Source organism: Carlito syrichta, unplaced genomic scaffold, assembly GCF_000164805.1.
Source record: "Carlito syrichta isolate Samal-C Ts95f unplaced genomic scaffold, Tarsius_syrichta-2.0.1 Scaffold314306, whole genome shotgun sequence".
Lineage (NCBI taxonomy): Eukaryota > Metazoa > Chordata > Mammalia > Primates > Tarsiidae > Carlito > Carlito syrichta.
Genome location: NW_007258402.1, coordinates 579,676 through 596,776, shown reverse-complemented (window position 1 = coordinate 596,776; position 17,101 = coordinate 579,676). Strand labels below are relative to the sequence as shown.

At 44.1% G+C, this 17,101-nt stretch overlaps 1 protein-coding gene across 1 annotated transcript in view; it reads left to right on the top strand.

The window, feature by feature from the left end:
• LARS2 (leucyl-tRNA synthetase 2, mitochondrial) overlaps positions 1-17,101 on the top strand; it is a 174,505-nt gene that overhangs the window by 137,268 nt on the left and 20,136 nt on the right. The window contains exons 15-19 of the mRNA XM_021719211.1: positions 2,086-2,186; positions 4,984-5,166; positions 7,266-7,435; positions 9,317-9,394; positions 13,802-13,913. Of these exons, the coding sequence (XP_021574886.1) occupies positions 2,086-2,186; positions 4,984-5,166; positions 7,266-7,435; positions 9,317-9,394; positions 13,802-13,913 (644 nt within the window). The remainder of the gene's footprint in view (positions 1-2,085; positions 2,187-4,983; positions 5,167-7,265; positions 7,436-9,316; positions 9,395-13,801; positions 13,914-17,101) is intronic.

Here is a 17,101-nt window from a genome sequence, read left to right as displayed (position 1 = left end):
AGTGAGACTCCAACTCAAAAAAAAAAAAAAAAAGAAAGAAAACTTCCTTTAAATCACCTCTGGCAACACAGCTGTTATGCCAAGGACTACACGGTGTACAAGTCAGGGACCTTTCTAGAAACTTCAATCAATATCAGGGCTCACCTAAACTAGATGACCTTGCATGCAACATGAGAATCCTATCAAACTGGCAAAGCCAGCTCCTTCTACCTCCCTCACTAGAGTTAAGTTGGTGGCCTGTTGCACCTCTTTGAGGATACTGGGTTTTCGACCCTCTCAATGAAAGCCACCACAGAGTTTGTATTTTGAAAGGTGCACTGTGCTGGTGATGTTTGTGGAGAACATCACTCGGTGTCCAGTGTATAAAGGCTCCTGCTTGCTGTTTTGAATGTAATATGTAACTGTTATCAGCAGATGTCTCCACGAATCGTTCTTTGGGTTTGGAATAGGTCTTGCTGAAATGCTTCAAAATGGAATCAGGCAGATTCTTAGGAATAAACTATTTCAAATTTGAAATGAAATTATTTCAGTATAAAGGTCAACCTTGTCTGGTCTTCTTAAGAGTAAAAGTTGTTAATTTCACTATTTAGTCAGTAAGAGTGTGACTAAAACTACTTTTTAAAAACAGGCACTAGCCGGGCACAGTGGCTCACACCTGTAATCCCAGCACTTTGGGAGACCAAGGCGAGAGGATTGCCTGAGCCCAGGGGTTTGAGACCTGCTGGGCAACTTGGTGAGACCTCGTCTCTACAGTAAATCAAAAACTTAGCCAGGCATGGTGGCATGCACTTGTAGTTCTAGTACTTGGACGGCTGAGGCAGAAGGATCAGCTGAGCCCAGCAGGTCGAGGCTACAGTGGCCTTGAGCATGCCACTGCACTTCAGCCTAGGCGACAGAGTAAGACTCCAACTCAAAAAATAAAAATAAAAATAAATTTAAAAAGACATAGAACTTATATGAGCTGTTATGGAGAAATCTATTTATATCATTAAGTGAAATACCACAAAGTAATACATAAGGCATAATTCCGTTTACCTATAAAATCATATGCGGGCATGCCTGTGTTTATGTTTATAAATGCATGTTTAAAAGTCTCCAGATTTTTCCAGGAATATATACCAAACTATTAATAATAACTGCCTCCTCAGAGGGAAATAGACCTAAAAAGGAGGGTAGTATTTGGATTTGAACAGAAAGGATATATAGTCACATATAACTTGTATGGTTTAAAATGTTTTAAAGAATATATGCAAGCCCTGTCTATAAAGTTAAAGAAAAAAGTCACCTTCCTAAACAAAACCCCAACTAAACCTCTGTGTCCTCTTGATCAGGGGTCTCCATCCCCCAAACTGCAGACCAGTACCAGTCCGTGGCCTGTTAGGAAACATCCATACAACAGGAAGTAAGCAGCGGGCAAGCGGAGCTCCGTCTTCTGTCAGATCAGCGGCATTAGATTCTCATAGGAGTGAGAACTCTATTGTGAACTGCACATGCAGGAAATCTAAGTTACAGCTCCTTATGAGAATCCAGTGCCTAATGATCCACTCGCCCCCTCCTTGTCCATGGAAAAATGGTCTTCCATGAAACCGGTCTCTGATACCAGAAAGGATGGGGACCACTGCTCTTGTTCCCTTCTTATGCTAAGTTCAGCATATAGCTGTGGTTCTTTAAATTTTACAAATATTTTCATACGGTCATTTTATTTAATCTTCCCAACATCGTTTGACCCCTATTTACAAGTGAGCAAACTGACACTCAGAACAAGTAAATGACTTGCTTGACCTTGGCTCACCAGAATTCACTTAGAAACAGAACTGAGATTCAAGTCCAGGCCTTCCAACTCTGAAACCTACAAGTGCATCACAGAGGAAAGTAGACCTGTAGTTAATACCTACTGATTTTACTTAACTTTCTTATTGTTTATTTATAAGGAGCCATTTGTTTAAGCTGGGTTTACATGTGGGCTTGGTCAGCCAACTTGCTTTTATAAGAGAGTTACTTCCACATGTGAGGTTTGTGTTGCTGTTTTATGGATGTGTTGTGTCCCCACTTCTCCAGTTTTCTTTTCCCATTATCTTTCCACAGAGAGCCTTTTCATAAGCTGCTAGCCCAAGGCCTTATCAAGGGACAGACATTCCGCCTACCCTCTGGACAGTATCTACAGAGAGAGGAAGTCGATCTCACGGGTAAGAATGGCCCCTCTGGTCCTATCCAGGTACTCACAGAGAACCAAGGCCAGGCCCTGGCCAGGTGGAGAATGCAGGATCCCTAGGCACCTACTGACCTCATGGTCTCTCAGCCTCTGCCTGCTCTGGGTCTGCACCCTCGGAAGACTAGTCCTGGATCTGGCTGTCTGCTCCTCTGCCTCGGCCCCATCAGCCCAAGTGTCACTTCAGCTTCTGGCAAGGTTTTCATTTGTATGTAACAGAGTCAATTCAGGCATCACTCCTGTCCCAGTCCATTTTTGATAGCCCATCCCAAGGACAAAGCCCCCAGACCCAGGAGACTTTCAGTGTGCCACACAGTCTAGTGGTACATTTCAGAACCTCAGGGGCCACCACTCTGCTTACTCCCACAGCACCCAGAGCAGCACCGCCAACACTTCCGAACAGAATATCTCCCCCTGACTCCTTGGACCTGCCTCTTCTCCTCTCCCAAGCCATTTCCTTCCACTCTACGTTTTCATCCTTGCTCAGAGTTGTTTCCTCCTACCAGATCTTCTGATGACATGATAAAGATGCATCGTGTATGCCCAGAACACAGTGAAATACATGACGTTAGAAAATGGGGGAGTTGTGACGTACATGGGGCGGCAGTGAGAAACCTCCATCACTCTGGCCATTGCACTTAGAAAAACCAGTGCGTGGCAGATGAGATTAGGTACATACAACACTCCTTAAGTGGTAGGCAGCCTTCCAAGCCAAACACTAGCACTAGAGGGAGGGTTTTGGTAAAAGCAGTCGATGGAATTACCTAATCAAAGCAATAATATGTCAGGACTTCGAATGGTCCATGTGAGAAGCAGAATTGGCAGTGTTTCTCCACCACAGACCAGAGAGGAAAGGAGCTAAATCCAGAGACTCGTAAATGTCAGCTGTTAGTGAAGTGTTCTCTGTTATGGGCAAGACTACATGTATAGTGCAGTTTGTACACTGTACACTGCACAAAGGAACCCAACCAAGGGGGTGAGCAGAGTCTGAAATCCAGCCACTTGCCAAGCCATACGTTTCAAGGCCACACCTGCCAAAAGAGGGTACCTTTTCCTAACTTAGTGACTTCTCTGCCTACATTTCTCCTAATTTGCACAGCAGTGGTATAAAGGCTAGACACAGCCCAGAATGTGATAGGGGGCCAGTGGTTCCCTGTGTCTCACAACAGGCAGGATAAAATATCTTCCAGGACTTCAGTCTCCCTTTGCTTTGATGGCATGGGATCAGGCTGTGTTGTGAACATCTCTTCCCTTCCCATGCAGACTTGCCCATGGGCGAGCAAAGCAGGTTTCTATCCACTTAATGGATGTACATTCAGAAGTGTGGAGTTGGCTTTTGGGTATGTACATCGGTCCCTTGTGAGTTTGGGTGCTGCTGGAGTCAGAGATTATTAGACTGGAAGGAACAGAAGTCCACCCAAATGTAAGTTTAACACAAAGATGATGGGACATCCCTGAAACCGAGTTGTGAGAAATGTAGCTGCACTCCATAGCACAGAGGAAGTCACCAGCCACTCCTTTCTCAGGCCTCTAGTTCCTAGTTCCTCTTCCTGTTCTCTCTGTTCTTCTGCCCTGTTCTCCTTCCTCTGCCAAACTTGGATTCTTCCGTCCCATTTTTACTTTACAAAGTGGTCTTGGGTCACCACGGTGGCAAGTCTTACACCATCTCCGTAGGGCCTGATGATTCTAGTACCCAGCAACATCAAAACAGAGTTTCTGTGTCTCTTAGCTCCCATTCCTGAGAAAGAGGCTTAGTCTTGTCAGGCATCTTTACTGGTCCTATCCACTAGGGCTTGGCAATAGTGTCACCACGTCCAAACATGGCCATTTAAGGCCTCTTCCATCGACACCATCTAGACCAGTGGTATGCGGGTGGGGGAGGAGACACTTCCATAGAACAGGATATGGGTGACTGTTCTATGGAGTCCAGTGGGTTAACTCCATGTGCCCCAGTAGTACAAGATCATATTTTGGAGATGACCCCGGAGGACCAGGCCTCAAAGTGAAGGGACCTCTCAGGGTGTTCTGCTGCTCTGAGACGCTGACGAGTCAGCTGCCAACTTCCCTAAGAAACCCTGAATCCATAAAGAAAACTGCATCATATGCAAGTTTTTCTTACTCTGTTTTACTTGTCTTTTTTTGTATATAAATAACTTACTTATAACGGGGGAAATCAAGCCGGGCTCGGTGGCTCAGCCTGTAATCCCAGCACTTTGGGAGGCCGAGGTGAGTGGATTGCCTGAGCCCGCGGGTTCGAGACCCACCTAGGCAACTTGACGAGACCTCATCTCTACAATAAATCAAAAAAAAATTAGCCGGGCATGGTAGCGCACGCCTGTAGTTCCAGCTACTTGGAAGACTGAGACGGAAGGACTGCCAGAGCCCAGCAGGTCGAGGCTGCGGTGGCCAGGAGCGGCGATTGCACTCCAGTCTGGGCAACACAGTGAGACTCCAACTCAAAAAAAAAAAACAAATAAAAATAAAATAAAGGGAGAAATTATCTTTTTTTGTAGAAAAAGCTGGCACAAGCCATTATAACTGCACTATTTATTTGTGAAAGGAAGGTTTGAGAAAAGTGGGCCTCATTTATTTACAAATAAAACACTCTCATAATATAACATTGAGAGAGAGAAGGAGGCGTGTTGAGTGAATTATTGCAATTCTCCAAGTGGATACTTTTGTGTCCCTCACCCAGTATTTTCTTGTTGACTATATTTATACAGAGCCCATTCAGAATCCCACAAACCATACCTGTGTGTTATTTTGGCATCTAGGTTCTGTTCCTGTCCATGCAAAAACTAAAGAGAAGTTAGAGGTGACGTGGGAGAAGATGAGTAAGTCCAAACACAACGGGGTAGACCCGGAGGAGGCCGTGGAGCAGTATGGGATCGACACGATTCGACTCTACATCCTCTTTGCCGCCCCTTCTGAAAAGGATATCTTATGGGATGTGAAGAGTAAGTCACCTTCCTCTTCCTGCCCTGCGTCCTTTGTGATCTGCCCTGGACTCTGAAGGAATTTGGAGAAGGAAATGTCTTTGCCAAAGATGGTAGTAGAGAATTCTGGGAATTAGTTCTCTTTTTTGTTGTTGTTTTTGAGTTGGAGTTTCACTCCATCACCCAGGCTGGAGTGCAGTGGCACACCCACGGCCACTGCAGTCTCGACCTGCTGGGCTCCAATGATCCTTCCACCTCAGCCTTCCAAGAAGCAGGAACTACAGGCACACACTACCACGCCTGGCTAAATTTTTGATTTATTGTATAAACGAGGTCTTGCCTGGTCTCAAACCCCCAGGCTCAGGCAATTCACTCACCTCGGCCTCCCAAAGTGCTGGGATTACAGACTGAGCCACTGAACCTGGCCAGGAATCAGTTCTCTAAAGCAAGTAGCGGCCTGTCCAGCATCCTGTACCGTTCTTAGACCAGTGTTCTCAAGTGTAAGTGAGCCTCTGAATCCTTTGGGGAACTCGTTGCAGATTCCGATTCCCAGTCCTCAGCCCAGAGCTACTACTACATAGCCTCCAGGGTGGGTTTCAGGAGTCTGCTTTTGGGAAGCTCTTTGATAATTCTGGTGCACATACTACAAGGACCACACTTTGAGAACTATTTATTGGCTTCTATGCTACTCCTAGGCCGCTATGGTCTAAAAAGGCCACTGCCCTCTTGAACTAGCCTGAAGGGTTTTTTCTCGAACAGTGTCATTCTCCCTCACCAATCCAGAAAACCCCCGGTGGAGTCTGGGCCTGGTGTTACCTGTGACCTCTCAGTCACCCCTTGCATCCTCCATCTCCCCTCTCTGGGGAGACTTGTCTCTCAAAGTTGTTTAGAGCTAAAATGATATGAAATAAAATAATCCTGAGTACCTGGAATCCTAGAATAAACTGTCCAACAGTCATTCATTTTTCCTTCATGTGACCTGCCCTAGGTGTTATCGGAAGAAGAAATCAAATGCTTGGGTCTTGAGTCTCATGTCAAGTATGCATATTATTTGAGGAATCATTACTTATCTCAACGTGCTGTGGCTAGTGGGAAGTATGGTCTGAAACAGTGGTCACAGATGCCCTCTGAATCCCTAGAGGGCTTGTAAAGTGCAGATAGATGAGTGCAGGTCTTGGTCCCACCCCAACCTGGTGACAGGCTCCAGGAATCTGTTTCTAACAAGCCTCCCAGAGGCTAGGTATAGTAGCTTATACCTATAATCCCAGCACTTTGGGAGACTGAGGCAGAAGGATTGCTTGAGCCCAGGAGTTCAAGACCAGCTGGGCAACATAGCAAGACCTCATCTTTACAAAAAAATCAAAAATTAGCGAGGCATGGTGACACTCACCTATAGTACCAGCTACTCGAGAAGCTGAGGTGGGCAGATTGCCTGAGCCCAGAAGATTGAGGCTACAATGAGCTGTGATTGTGCCACTGTCCTCCAGCCTGGGTGACAGAGTGAGACCCCATTTCAAAAAAAAAAAAAACAAGCCTCCCAGAAGGTTCTACTGTGCATCCAGGTTGAGATCATCTAGCCAAAGAGTGACAAGGATTTGGACTGGCCCTAATTTGGCTAGGCATGTAACCCAGGGCTAACACATGAAGCCACTCACCAATCTTCAACAAAAGATCAAATTCACAACTAGATTGTATGAACATGTTTGAAACATAAGATATATACCATCATAAGTCAACTGTGCCTCCCAAGCACACTGTCAATTCCACAGCATTTTTGTCACAGCGAGTTTGCTTAATCAAGGAGGTGGTGTGCTGATGCATGTCCTGATTAAGCTTCTAGTCGCATCATGAGCCCGTGACAAGGGTTGGGCGTACTTTAAGTAGCCCTATATCCAGTGCTCTGAATGTGGGCACTAGGTTATGACAGAATCAGTCCTGATCTGACTTCTCTGAAACTGGAAGCCAGAGAGGCCTCTCCAAGCAGCCCTTGGAGAAATCCATCAGGACACAGTGGAGTATGTCATCGACAACTCACAGGTGTTTTTCTCAGCATAGGTATAGCCAACTTGATCAGTCTTATGTTGCTCTTTCCCTTTCTCATTTACCAACACTAAATTCAGCTGACGCCCTCCCTGGGGTGCTGAGATGGCAGCAACGTCTGTGGTCCTTGGCAACTCGATTTATTGAAACCAGGACTTCTGGGAAGCTTCCGCAGCCTCAGCTGCTGAGTAACAAGGAGAAAGCCGAGGCCCAGAAGCTCTGGGAGTACAAGAACTCAGTCGTCTCTCAGGTCAGAAACTCTGTGGTGCACACTGGGTGCCTCTGTAGCTAGCACTCTTTGGGAGCCTTTGCCCGTGATCTATGTGGCCCACCCTGCCTTAGGATGGGTCACTGTGGGTCTTCCTTCTTTGTGATGGCAGCCTTACTTGCTTCAATGGTAGACCTTACTACTCTGGATATTTTCACAAGATGAAGCAGCAGCACAAACATGCCAGTCGAAAGAGATGCCTGCAGGAGACAGTTCTCTGATGCTGTCTCATGTTTGTCCACCCTGGGTCCCAGGAAGCTGCCTGCTTCCTACATTTTCATACTTATCATGTCCAGGCAGACCACTCAATTTGGGATCACCCTGATGACACACTGCAGAAAGAGACTGTCTTCTTTGGCCTCCTCATTTTACAGATGGGGATAAAGATGAGGTCCAGAAAGGTGAAATGTCTTGCCTAAAGTCACACAGCTAGTGAGGAAGCCAGAAAAGACCAGATCAGATATTAGAATCCAAGTTCCCTGAAGTTAAGTGTATTGGGGACATTACCACTCAGGCATTTTGTTGTACAATATCCCTGTGAGATATTGTGGGGTCATTTTTTAATGAGTATCTGATGACCCAAATTCTTCTTAGGCTGATTTGTTGTTGTTGCTGTTGTTGTTGTTGTTTTAAGATATGCTGCTTCAAACTTATAAAGTCAGCCAAGGTCACTCCTCCAGACTCTGATAAGTGATGACATTGATTCTATGGCAGGTTTCTGCCTCTCTAGTTTGTATAACCTGAAGTGGCCCCGAGTCCAGCATGGTCTCATTTGATGACACTTCTTCAGCTTTATTTCTGTCCTCTGTACCCTCTGCGTGTGGAGAAACAGAGCTTGCTGATTGAATGTAGGATCTGAGTGATGCCTGAGCAAATGTTTTCATACCACATATTTTCTCTGGATTGGACAGATTCTTCTATTCTGTCAGATAGTAGAATTGGGTTATTTCAACAAGTTGAAAAACTCTTGACAAATTTTTTTTTTTTGAGTCAGAGTCTCACTCTGTTGCCCAGGCTGGAGTACAGTGGCACGCTCACGGCCACCACAGCCTCAGTCTGCCAGGTTCAGGAGATTCCCTCCCCTTTAGCCTTCCAAGTAGCTGGAACAATAGGCACACACCACCATGCCCGGCTAATTTTTTGATTCATTGGTAGAGACAAGCTCTCGCCATATTGCCCTGGCTGGTCTTAAACTCGTGGGCTCAGGTCATCCTCTTGCCTCTGCCTCCCTAAGTGCTGGGATTACAGGCATGAGCCACCAGGCCCAGCCGAACTCTTGACATCTTAAAGATGTATTATTTTTCTGTATTCTTGCCCATGGTCACAATGGAAAAGCACACAAACATGGAAAAGCTGACAAACTGTTAGTGTTCTCATGTTGACTCTATGTTTCAAAATATAAAACAAACTTCATTCCAAATACTAATAACCATCATTGTGAATTAACTAAGTGACATCCTGCCCTCCATCTTCTGATTTCTGTTATATTGATGTTTGCTGGTCAGTGGACCCTGTCTCCTATTCTGGTAACTAGTATTGTTTTTTTAAACTACCTACCATGGGAACCAGCATTGCTCTTAAGATGGTAGAAGAGAAACCATCTTCAACAGTAAAAACATTTTGCAGCTTTTTGTTCTATCAATTTAAGTCAGAGTCTATTCTCAAATTCCTGGATATTTTACAGCGTGGACTTTGAATTTTAAAATGTTTCTGCTGATAAAACATAGTGATTATTTGAGATATGACTATAAGTATATAAGTATCTTTGGTTGCTTTTAATTTTTTTGTTTTGATAATTCAGTTTTTTTGTGGAAAGCTTAAAATAATTTTGAAGAAAGTGAATGATTCAACTTTTGCCAATAGGTGACCACCCATTTCACAGAGGACTTCTCACTGAATTCTGTGATTTCTCAGCTAATGGGACTCAGCAGTGCCCTCTCGGTAAGTAGTCTATCTGCTCTCACTTGCTGGTAGCAGAGGAGGGAGGGAAAGGTGTGGCAAGGGGGTCTACAGAGTCCCAGATTAGGGATGGAGAGCAAACCACAGTGTTACCTCCTTGGAATGTGACTCATTTATCTTAAAGAAGTATTTCTTCCATAGTCACAACCTAGTTTTACTGCTGGAAAGTTCATAAAGAGTCTCTATTCCAGGCACCCTTCTCCCCCAGTATTTTGCAGAGGAGCACATTGAGGCCCAGGTAAGATAGGTGACATGTCTGACTGATTAGTGACAAATCCGAGACCAGACCAGGCCTCCCTCTCTTCTGGCTCTTCGTGTGCTTCTACCTGATTTCCTGAACAAGCTATGATACCACATCAGCATCATATATTTTATATTTATTTAACCTGGATGCATCAGAATTGTTCTCATTTAAAACAAATGTCAGAGCCGGGCTCAGTGGCTCAGCCTGTAATCCCTCGCCTTTGGGAGGCTGAGGTGAGTGGATTGCCTAAGTCCGCAGGTTCGAGACCCGCCTGGGCAACTTGGCGAGACCTCATCTCTACAATAAATCAAAATGAGCCAGGCGTGGTAGCACGCGCATGTAGTTCCAGCTACTTGGAAGGCTGAGGCAGAAGGATCGCCAGAGTCCAGCAGGTCGAGGCTGCGGTGGCCGGGGGCAGCCATTGCACTCCAGTCTGGGTGACAGAGTGAAACTCCAACTCAAAAAAATAAATAAATAAAGTAAAAAATAAAACAAAAGTCAACCTTTTCAGTATGGATTCATCTGCTTGCTGCATGGGTCTACCATTTTCCTTGCCAGGGGAAGAATTTGTTACCAAATGTTGTTAGCTGTTGGACAATAAAAGCATTTATTAAAATTGTTAACAGATACTTTTGCAAATGAAGACTCTCCAAACATTTAAGAACACTAGAAGAAACTTAATAGATCTGACTACTTAAAACTTGACATTTTCAGTGTACTAAAACATACCCTATAAAAGGTCAATTAAAAGCTGGGGAAAAACATGTAATACAAATATATCAGACAAAAAGCTAATATTCTTTTTTTTTTGAGTTGGAGTCTCGCTCTGTCGCCCAGACTGGAGTGCAGTGGCCGCTCCTGGCCACCGCAGCCTCGACCTGCTGGGCTCCAACGATCCTTCCGCCTCAGCCTTCCAAGTAGCCGGAATTACAGGCATGCGCTACCACGCCCGGCTGATTTTTTTATTTATTGTAGAGATGAGGTCTCGCTGCCCAGGCGGTTCTCGAACCCGCGGGCTCGGGCAATCCACTCACCTCAGCCTCCCAAAGGCGCGGGATTACAGGCTGAGCCACTGAGCCCGGCTAATATTCTTAATATATAAAGTACTCTTACATATTTATATGAAAACACCTAACAAAAAATAGTCAAAGATGTGAAAAGATATTAATTCACAGAAGATGCTATAGATATAGTCAATAAACAGGTAGAGAAAAAAAACTGCCTCATTTTCGTGAAATACAAATTAAAAACAAGATTTTTTTTAACCTGTCAAATTTGCAGACACTCTTAAACATAACTATTCCATGTTATTGCAAAGATGGCGAGATGAATTTTTACATAGTTGTGATGGGCATAGTTTATGTAACCACACCAGGAAGCACTCCAACTGTGAGATTCCCTCCCCCTGTGTGATCCCTACTCTTATGAAATCTCTAGCCCTGTGAGATCCCTAACCCTGTGAGAGCCCTTCCCCTGTGAGATAACTAGCTCTGTGAGATCCCTAGACCTGGTGAGATCCCTAGTCTTGTGAGATGCTTACCCCTGTGAGATTCATTCCCCTATGAGATCTCTAGCCCTATGAGATCCCTACCTCTTTGAGATTCCTAGCCCTGTGAGATCCCTACATCTATAAGATCCCTTCTTCTGTGAGATCCCTGCCCCTGTGAGATTCCTTCCCCTATGAGATCCCTAGCCCTGTGAGATGCCAGCCCCTGGGAGATTGCTAGCCCTGTGGAATACCTACCCCAGTGAGATCCCTTCTCCTGTGAGATGACTAGTCCTGTGAGATTGCTAGCCCCATGATCATGTACATCCTTTGCCCCAGAGGTGTTCATTACAGATAATTTTTAATTGCAGAGACTTGGAGCCCCAAATGTCCTCTGATGAGAGAATGGTGAAATGACTCATATCATATCAATAAGAAGGAAATATGCCACCACCATTAGCACTATGTCTTCAAAGAATACTTAATATCAGAAACTGTTTATAACATAATAAATAACTGTTTATAACCTAATATTAAATGATACAAAAGTGTCCATATGGTAAGAATCCCAATCAGAGAATGTTATGTACATAATAAGTATGTATGTTTGCATTTTGGGAGATTAGGATAAAATACTTTTTTTTTTTTTTTTTTTTTTTTGAGTTGGAGTCTCACTCTGTCGCCCAGACTGGAGTGCAGTGGCCGCTCCCGGCCACCGCAGCCTCGACCTGCTGGGCCCCGGCGATCCTTCCGCCTCAGCCTTCCGAGTAGCCGGAATTACAGGCATGTGCTACCACGCCCGGCTGATTTTTTGATTTATTGTAGAGATGAGGTCTCGCTGCCCAGGTGGGTCTCAAACCCGCGGGCTCAGGCAATCCACTCACCTCAGCCTCCCAAAGGCGCGGGATTACAGGCTGAGCCACCGAGCCCAGCGGATAAAATACTTTTTTTTAGATGCCACAATTGTGAGTGGTTTTATATTTCCCATGATTTTGTGCTGAGTATGTATTAGTTTTTAACCAGGAAAAAAGACAAGTATTATATAAAAATTAAACTAAAAAATGAAATTTTGCTACCTTGCAGCTAGTTCTGTCCACAGCCTTTCTGGCAGACTTTCTCTGTCCCTTTACCCATGAAGTTATATTCAAATCTCTTAGACAACTTTTAAAAGATCATATATCAAACACTTTTTACAAATGTAATATTTTTGGCCTCTATACCCAGTAGAATACATCATGTGGGGCCCTACTTTTAAGTTTGACAAACATATAAAATTAAACCAAAATTGTTTCTGTCCCAGGGTGTTATGAATATGTACTGAGTGCCAGAACCTCATTAAACTTTTGCTTTGTTTTTTTGCTTTTTTGTGTGCGTGTGTGATAGCATCTCGCTCTTTGCCCAGGCTGAATTCAAACTCCTGGACTCAACCAAACCCCTACCACAGCCTCTTGAATGACCGGGATTATAGATATGAGCCACTGTGCCCAGCTTAGGCTAATTTTTATCATGACTTCCTAAGGGTACTATGAGAACTGCTGCCTCCACAAAAATCTTCCAGCAATACCCTTCCTGGGGCCACCTCAGCATGGCGCATCTGCCTGGTCATTCTTTGGTCACACCTCAGGCTTTCACCCACTATACTGACCACCTTCCTTCCCACTGGCATCCACTGGGCTCCTATGACGTCCTTGATTCATTTGTTCATTGCTTCCCCAGTGGACTGTAAGCTCTTTGAGGGCAGGGACTATGTGGTCTCTGGTCTTTTTATCCTTAAGGCCTACCATGTAGTAGGTACTTTGTCCATTGAATAGGTGTGACAGGGTTAACTGAATACCCACACATCAGGAAGAAACTGCATGTTTGCTGGAATTGACAAAACTATTTAAGAGAATAGGGGTCCCTGAGAGAATCCCTGCCCTGGGGATTTCATGTTCTAAAACTTTTGAGAAGGTCTCTGTGCATTTCTCACTGGACCTGCAGCACACAGGACACCAAAGACACCTAACTTTGGTTACCAGCGGGTGCAGTGGTTCATGCCCGTAATTCCAGCACTTTGGGAGGCTGAGGCTAGAGGATTGCCTGAGCCCACGGGTTCAAGACCAGCCTGGACAACTTGGTGAGATCTCATCTCTACAGTAAATCAAGAAAAATGAGCTGAGCATGGTGGCACATGCCCATAGTTTCAGCTACTTGGAAGACTGAGGCAGAAGGATCACCTGAGCCCAGCAGGTCTAGGTTGTTGTGGCCATGAGCAAACCAACCTGGGTGACAGAGTGAGACTCCAACTCAAAAAAAAGAAAAGTTTGGTTACCATATGCCCAGGGGCAGATTACCCTCTCTCCTTGATCCTTGGCTTCTTCACTTGCCCAGTGATGTAAGAATACCACTCTAGAAGAGTAGTTGCAAGAACTAAATGAGTTGACTTCATGCTGAAGGTGTGGTAACTACTTAGAAGAGTGATGTATCTATTGCTGCTGCTGTAGCTTATTTTAATGCTATAGTTAATTAGGAGAAATTCTTTGTTCCGAGCAAAAATGGATGGTAAAGAGAGTTTCTTCCTACCAGCTTGTATCTCTGGACTTCAGTTACGTAAATAACTTTTCTTACCCACAATTATTTTGTACACCTGTCTTCTTACATGGTTTTTTCTCTTCCTTAGCAAGCTTCTCAGAGACTCGTTCTCCATAGCCCTGAGTTTGAGGATGCTCTGTGTGCCCTGATGGTGATGCTTGCTCCAATGGCCCCTCACATAACCTCAGAGCTCTGGGCAGGTATGTGGTGGAGTCTTTGTTTGACCAGATACTGCTAACCAGGATTCACCTAAACTTCTTTTTGAACACTATTCGGGACTTAGATGTCTTCAGCCATGGATTCCAACATTTGATATTTAAACATAGAAGCTCTGTCTTGTATTCTGAATGGTAGTACTTTGTCAGTATGGTCACCCCTACCAAAAGGAAAGATACTTCCCTGTTTAGAAATAATACGAGCTGGGTGCAGTGGCTCACACCTATATAAATTCCAGCACTTCAGGAAGCAGAAGTGAGAGGATTGCCTGAGCCCAGGGGTTTGAGACCAGCCTGGGCAATTTGGCGAGACCTTATCTCTACAATAAATCAAAAAATTAGCTGAGTGTGCAGGTCCCAGCTACTTGGAAAGCTGAGGTGGAAGGATCACCTGAGCCCAGCAGGTCGAGGCTGCAGTGGCCATGAGCATGCCACTGCACTCCAGCCTGGGTGACAGAGTGAGACTCTGACTTAAAAAAAAAAAAAAACATGTGCCCAGGCTAATGTGGACATTGATGTCACCACCATTGAGTCCTTCTCATGACCAGTTTCCCAGTATTCACATATCGTGACGCCACATGATCTTTCTAAGATGGAAACTCATGTTTAGTACCACTTTATAGACAGGAAAGGAGCACCTGAAATTAAATTACAACTCTGAACTCTACTCACTTATCCTGTGATTCAGTACTCTCCACCAAAGCATTAATCCTAAGATAGGCACTGGAGCAGGTCTATTGCCAACCTGAGGCTCAGCCCCTGGAATTCTCTCCACATCAATAGAACTCTTAGCCCAGAAAGAGTCAGGGACTTCACGTAATCATCAAATTGGAATTAGGCCAAACATAGAGGGAGAGGCAAAATGACATGTAATTGAGCTACTAAGGGATTATACATGGGAAAGTCTTCAGATATTTCTATAAATAGTTCATCTAAAATGTATTTCATTTGGAAGTTCCATTTACATAAAGTATTTTTTTTAAAAAAAAACTCCCGGGCGTGGTAGTGCATGCCTGTAGTTCCAGTTACTTGGAAGGCTGAGGCAGTAGGATCGCCGGAGCCCAGCAGGTCAAGGCTGCGGTGGCCGGGAGCGGCCACTGCACTCCAGTCTGGGCGACAGAGTGAGACGCCAACTCAAAAAAAAAAAACAAAAAAAACCTCTCCTGATTAAATTTACTGATGTGGTATTACAGAGAAGAAATGCATATTGACCAGTAAGTAGACTAAAGGTCATGGTGTAAGATTGAGTGATGAGAATAATTTGAGGATTGTTTGAAATTCCTACCACCCAAATAGTTTTATGACAACAGAAGATATTGTGATGGGATTTATAGTTGACAGGGTAGTGCCTGTATCTATCACAAAGGCTTCTTTATTGCCTTCTGCTTTAAAAGGTAGTGCTCCTTGTTGATTAAGGGAATCCTTGGAAATTGGAGGAGGCATGCATTTCTTTTTTTGTTTGTTTGTTTAGTTATTTTTCCAGTGTTCCCTTTTGTACAGTTTAAGTAAGCATCTCTGTCAAAAGAAACTGATTTTTATCCTTTGAGGAAGAGAAAATTTATTCAATTTGCTTTCATTGTAAACCTATGAACTTAGTTGGATTTGATCCTTTTTGATATCTAAAACCACTTTAAAATGTTCAGCCAAATACTGAAGTTCATGTAATGGGATGATTTGCCAGCCAGTTTTTTGCTTGTGTACCATAGCTACAATTTCTGACTTTAAACATCAACCAAAGAAGTGAGAAGGACTTTGGAAATGTCCACATTGGAACTAATCCTGAAAACTCTAAGGATGTGGACAGATGTGCCTCCAAAGTTGCCTGTGGATTCATTCTTTGCTGCTTGAAAGATTGATCAAGGTCTAGTTTACTTTAGCAGCAAAGAGATGTGGTGTAGTTCCCAAAAGATCCTATCCTACTTTATATGTTTTAAGGTATTCTGTTTGAGTAAAAATGAATTTCATTATGTTTTAAGTCATTTTCTGGGTCTTTCCAATTACCCTTTTCTAACCAAGCTTTTGCATCTCCTGGCCCCTCCCATAGGTGGCTTAGTTGGGAGACGTCAGGGAGGGCTGGGTTGGATGTACCCAAGACAAGTCTGAGTGCTGTAATGAATTTCTCTCTTTCAATTCTGGGATTTGGGGGGTCCTTAACAACAGCATGGAGATCGAAACACAACCAGGGCTTAAATATTACATAACAATCAATGTTGGGATGCCTCTTTTCGTAGGGGGTAGAAGTTGCAAGTTCAAATGACAGTGAGGTAATACAGTGGATTTAGAAGTAGGTGGGGTTTCTAGAATGGAAGACCTTTGAGAGAGAGAAAGAGGAAAAAAAGAAATAAGAGGAGGAGTTGATTATGAGGACTTCATGATGTTGAGCAAGGTTCCAAGGGTGAGGGCCAAGAAGGTGAGAAAAGACAGGAAGAACTGGAATGGGTTTCCAGTGGATCTACAAGGCAGATGGGTTTTAAGTTTCTCACATTTTAAATCTTTAAGGGAGTCGAGTTTTGAATCCGAATTGTGTTTTGAAGCCTCGTCAATACCAATTAAAGAAAGCATGCCATTGAACAGCTAGAATTGTGTATCCTGTTGTTCTGAGAAACCTCTCAAATGACCAATTTTGTTCACATCAAAAGTTCCCCAAAGGGATCACTGTCCTTCCAAACTGTCTTTGGTGAAATTGTGGCACTTACAAAGTTATGCACAGGATTTAGGACTGTAGTTAGAAAATAAAGAAAGCTTGGTATGGAGGGGCACAGTTTTAGGTTGAAAGACCCCATGAGAATTGTAGTGCCTCCACAGGTCAATGCTTATGGATCTTCAGGCCTTGATGCTTGGTCGTCATTGAGTAGGAGCCAGATAATACCTCCTGATTATGGACAGACAAAACTAAAATAAAAGCAGTTCTTGGAACATAAGAACAAGACTAAGAAAGAAGTCATTATGAGATTTTGAATGGTGAATTGGAGCAAAGTTTGTCCAAAGAGTAGTATCTGAAAAGAAATCTGCTGTCGGGCTCGGTGGCTCAGCCTGTAATTCCGCGCCTTTGGGAGGCTAAGGTGAGTGGATTGCCTGAGCCCACGAGTTTGAGACCCGCCTGGGCAGGTGAGACCTCATCTCTACAATAAATCAAAATATCAGCCGGGCGTGGTAGCGCATGCCTGTAATTC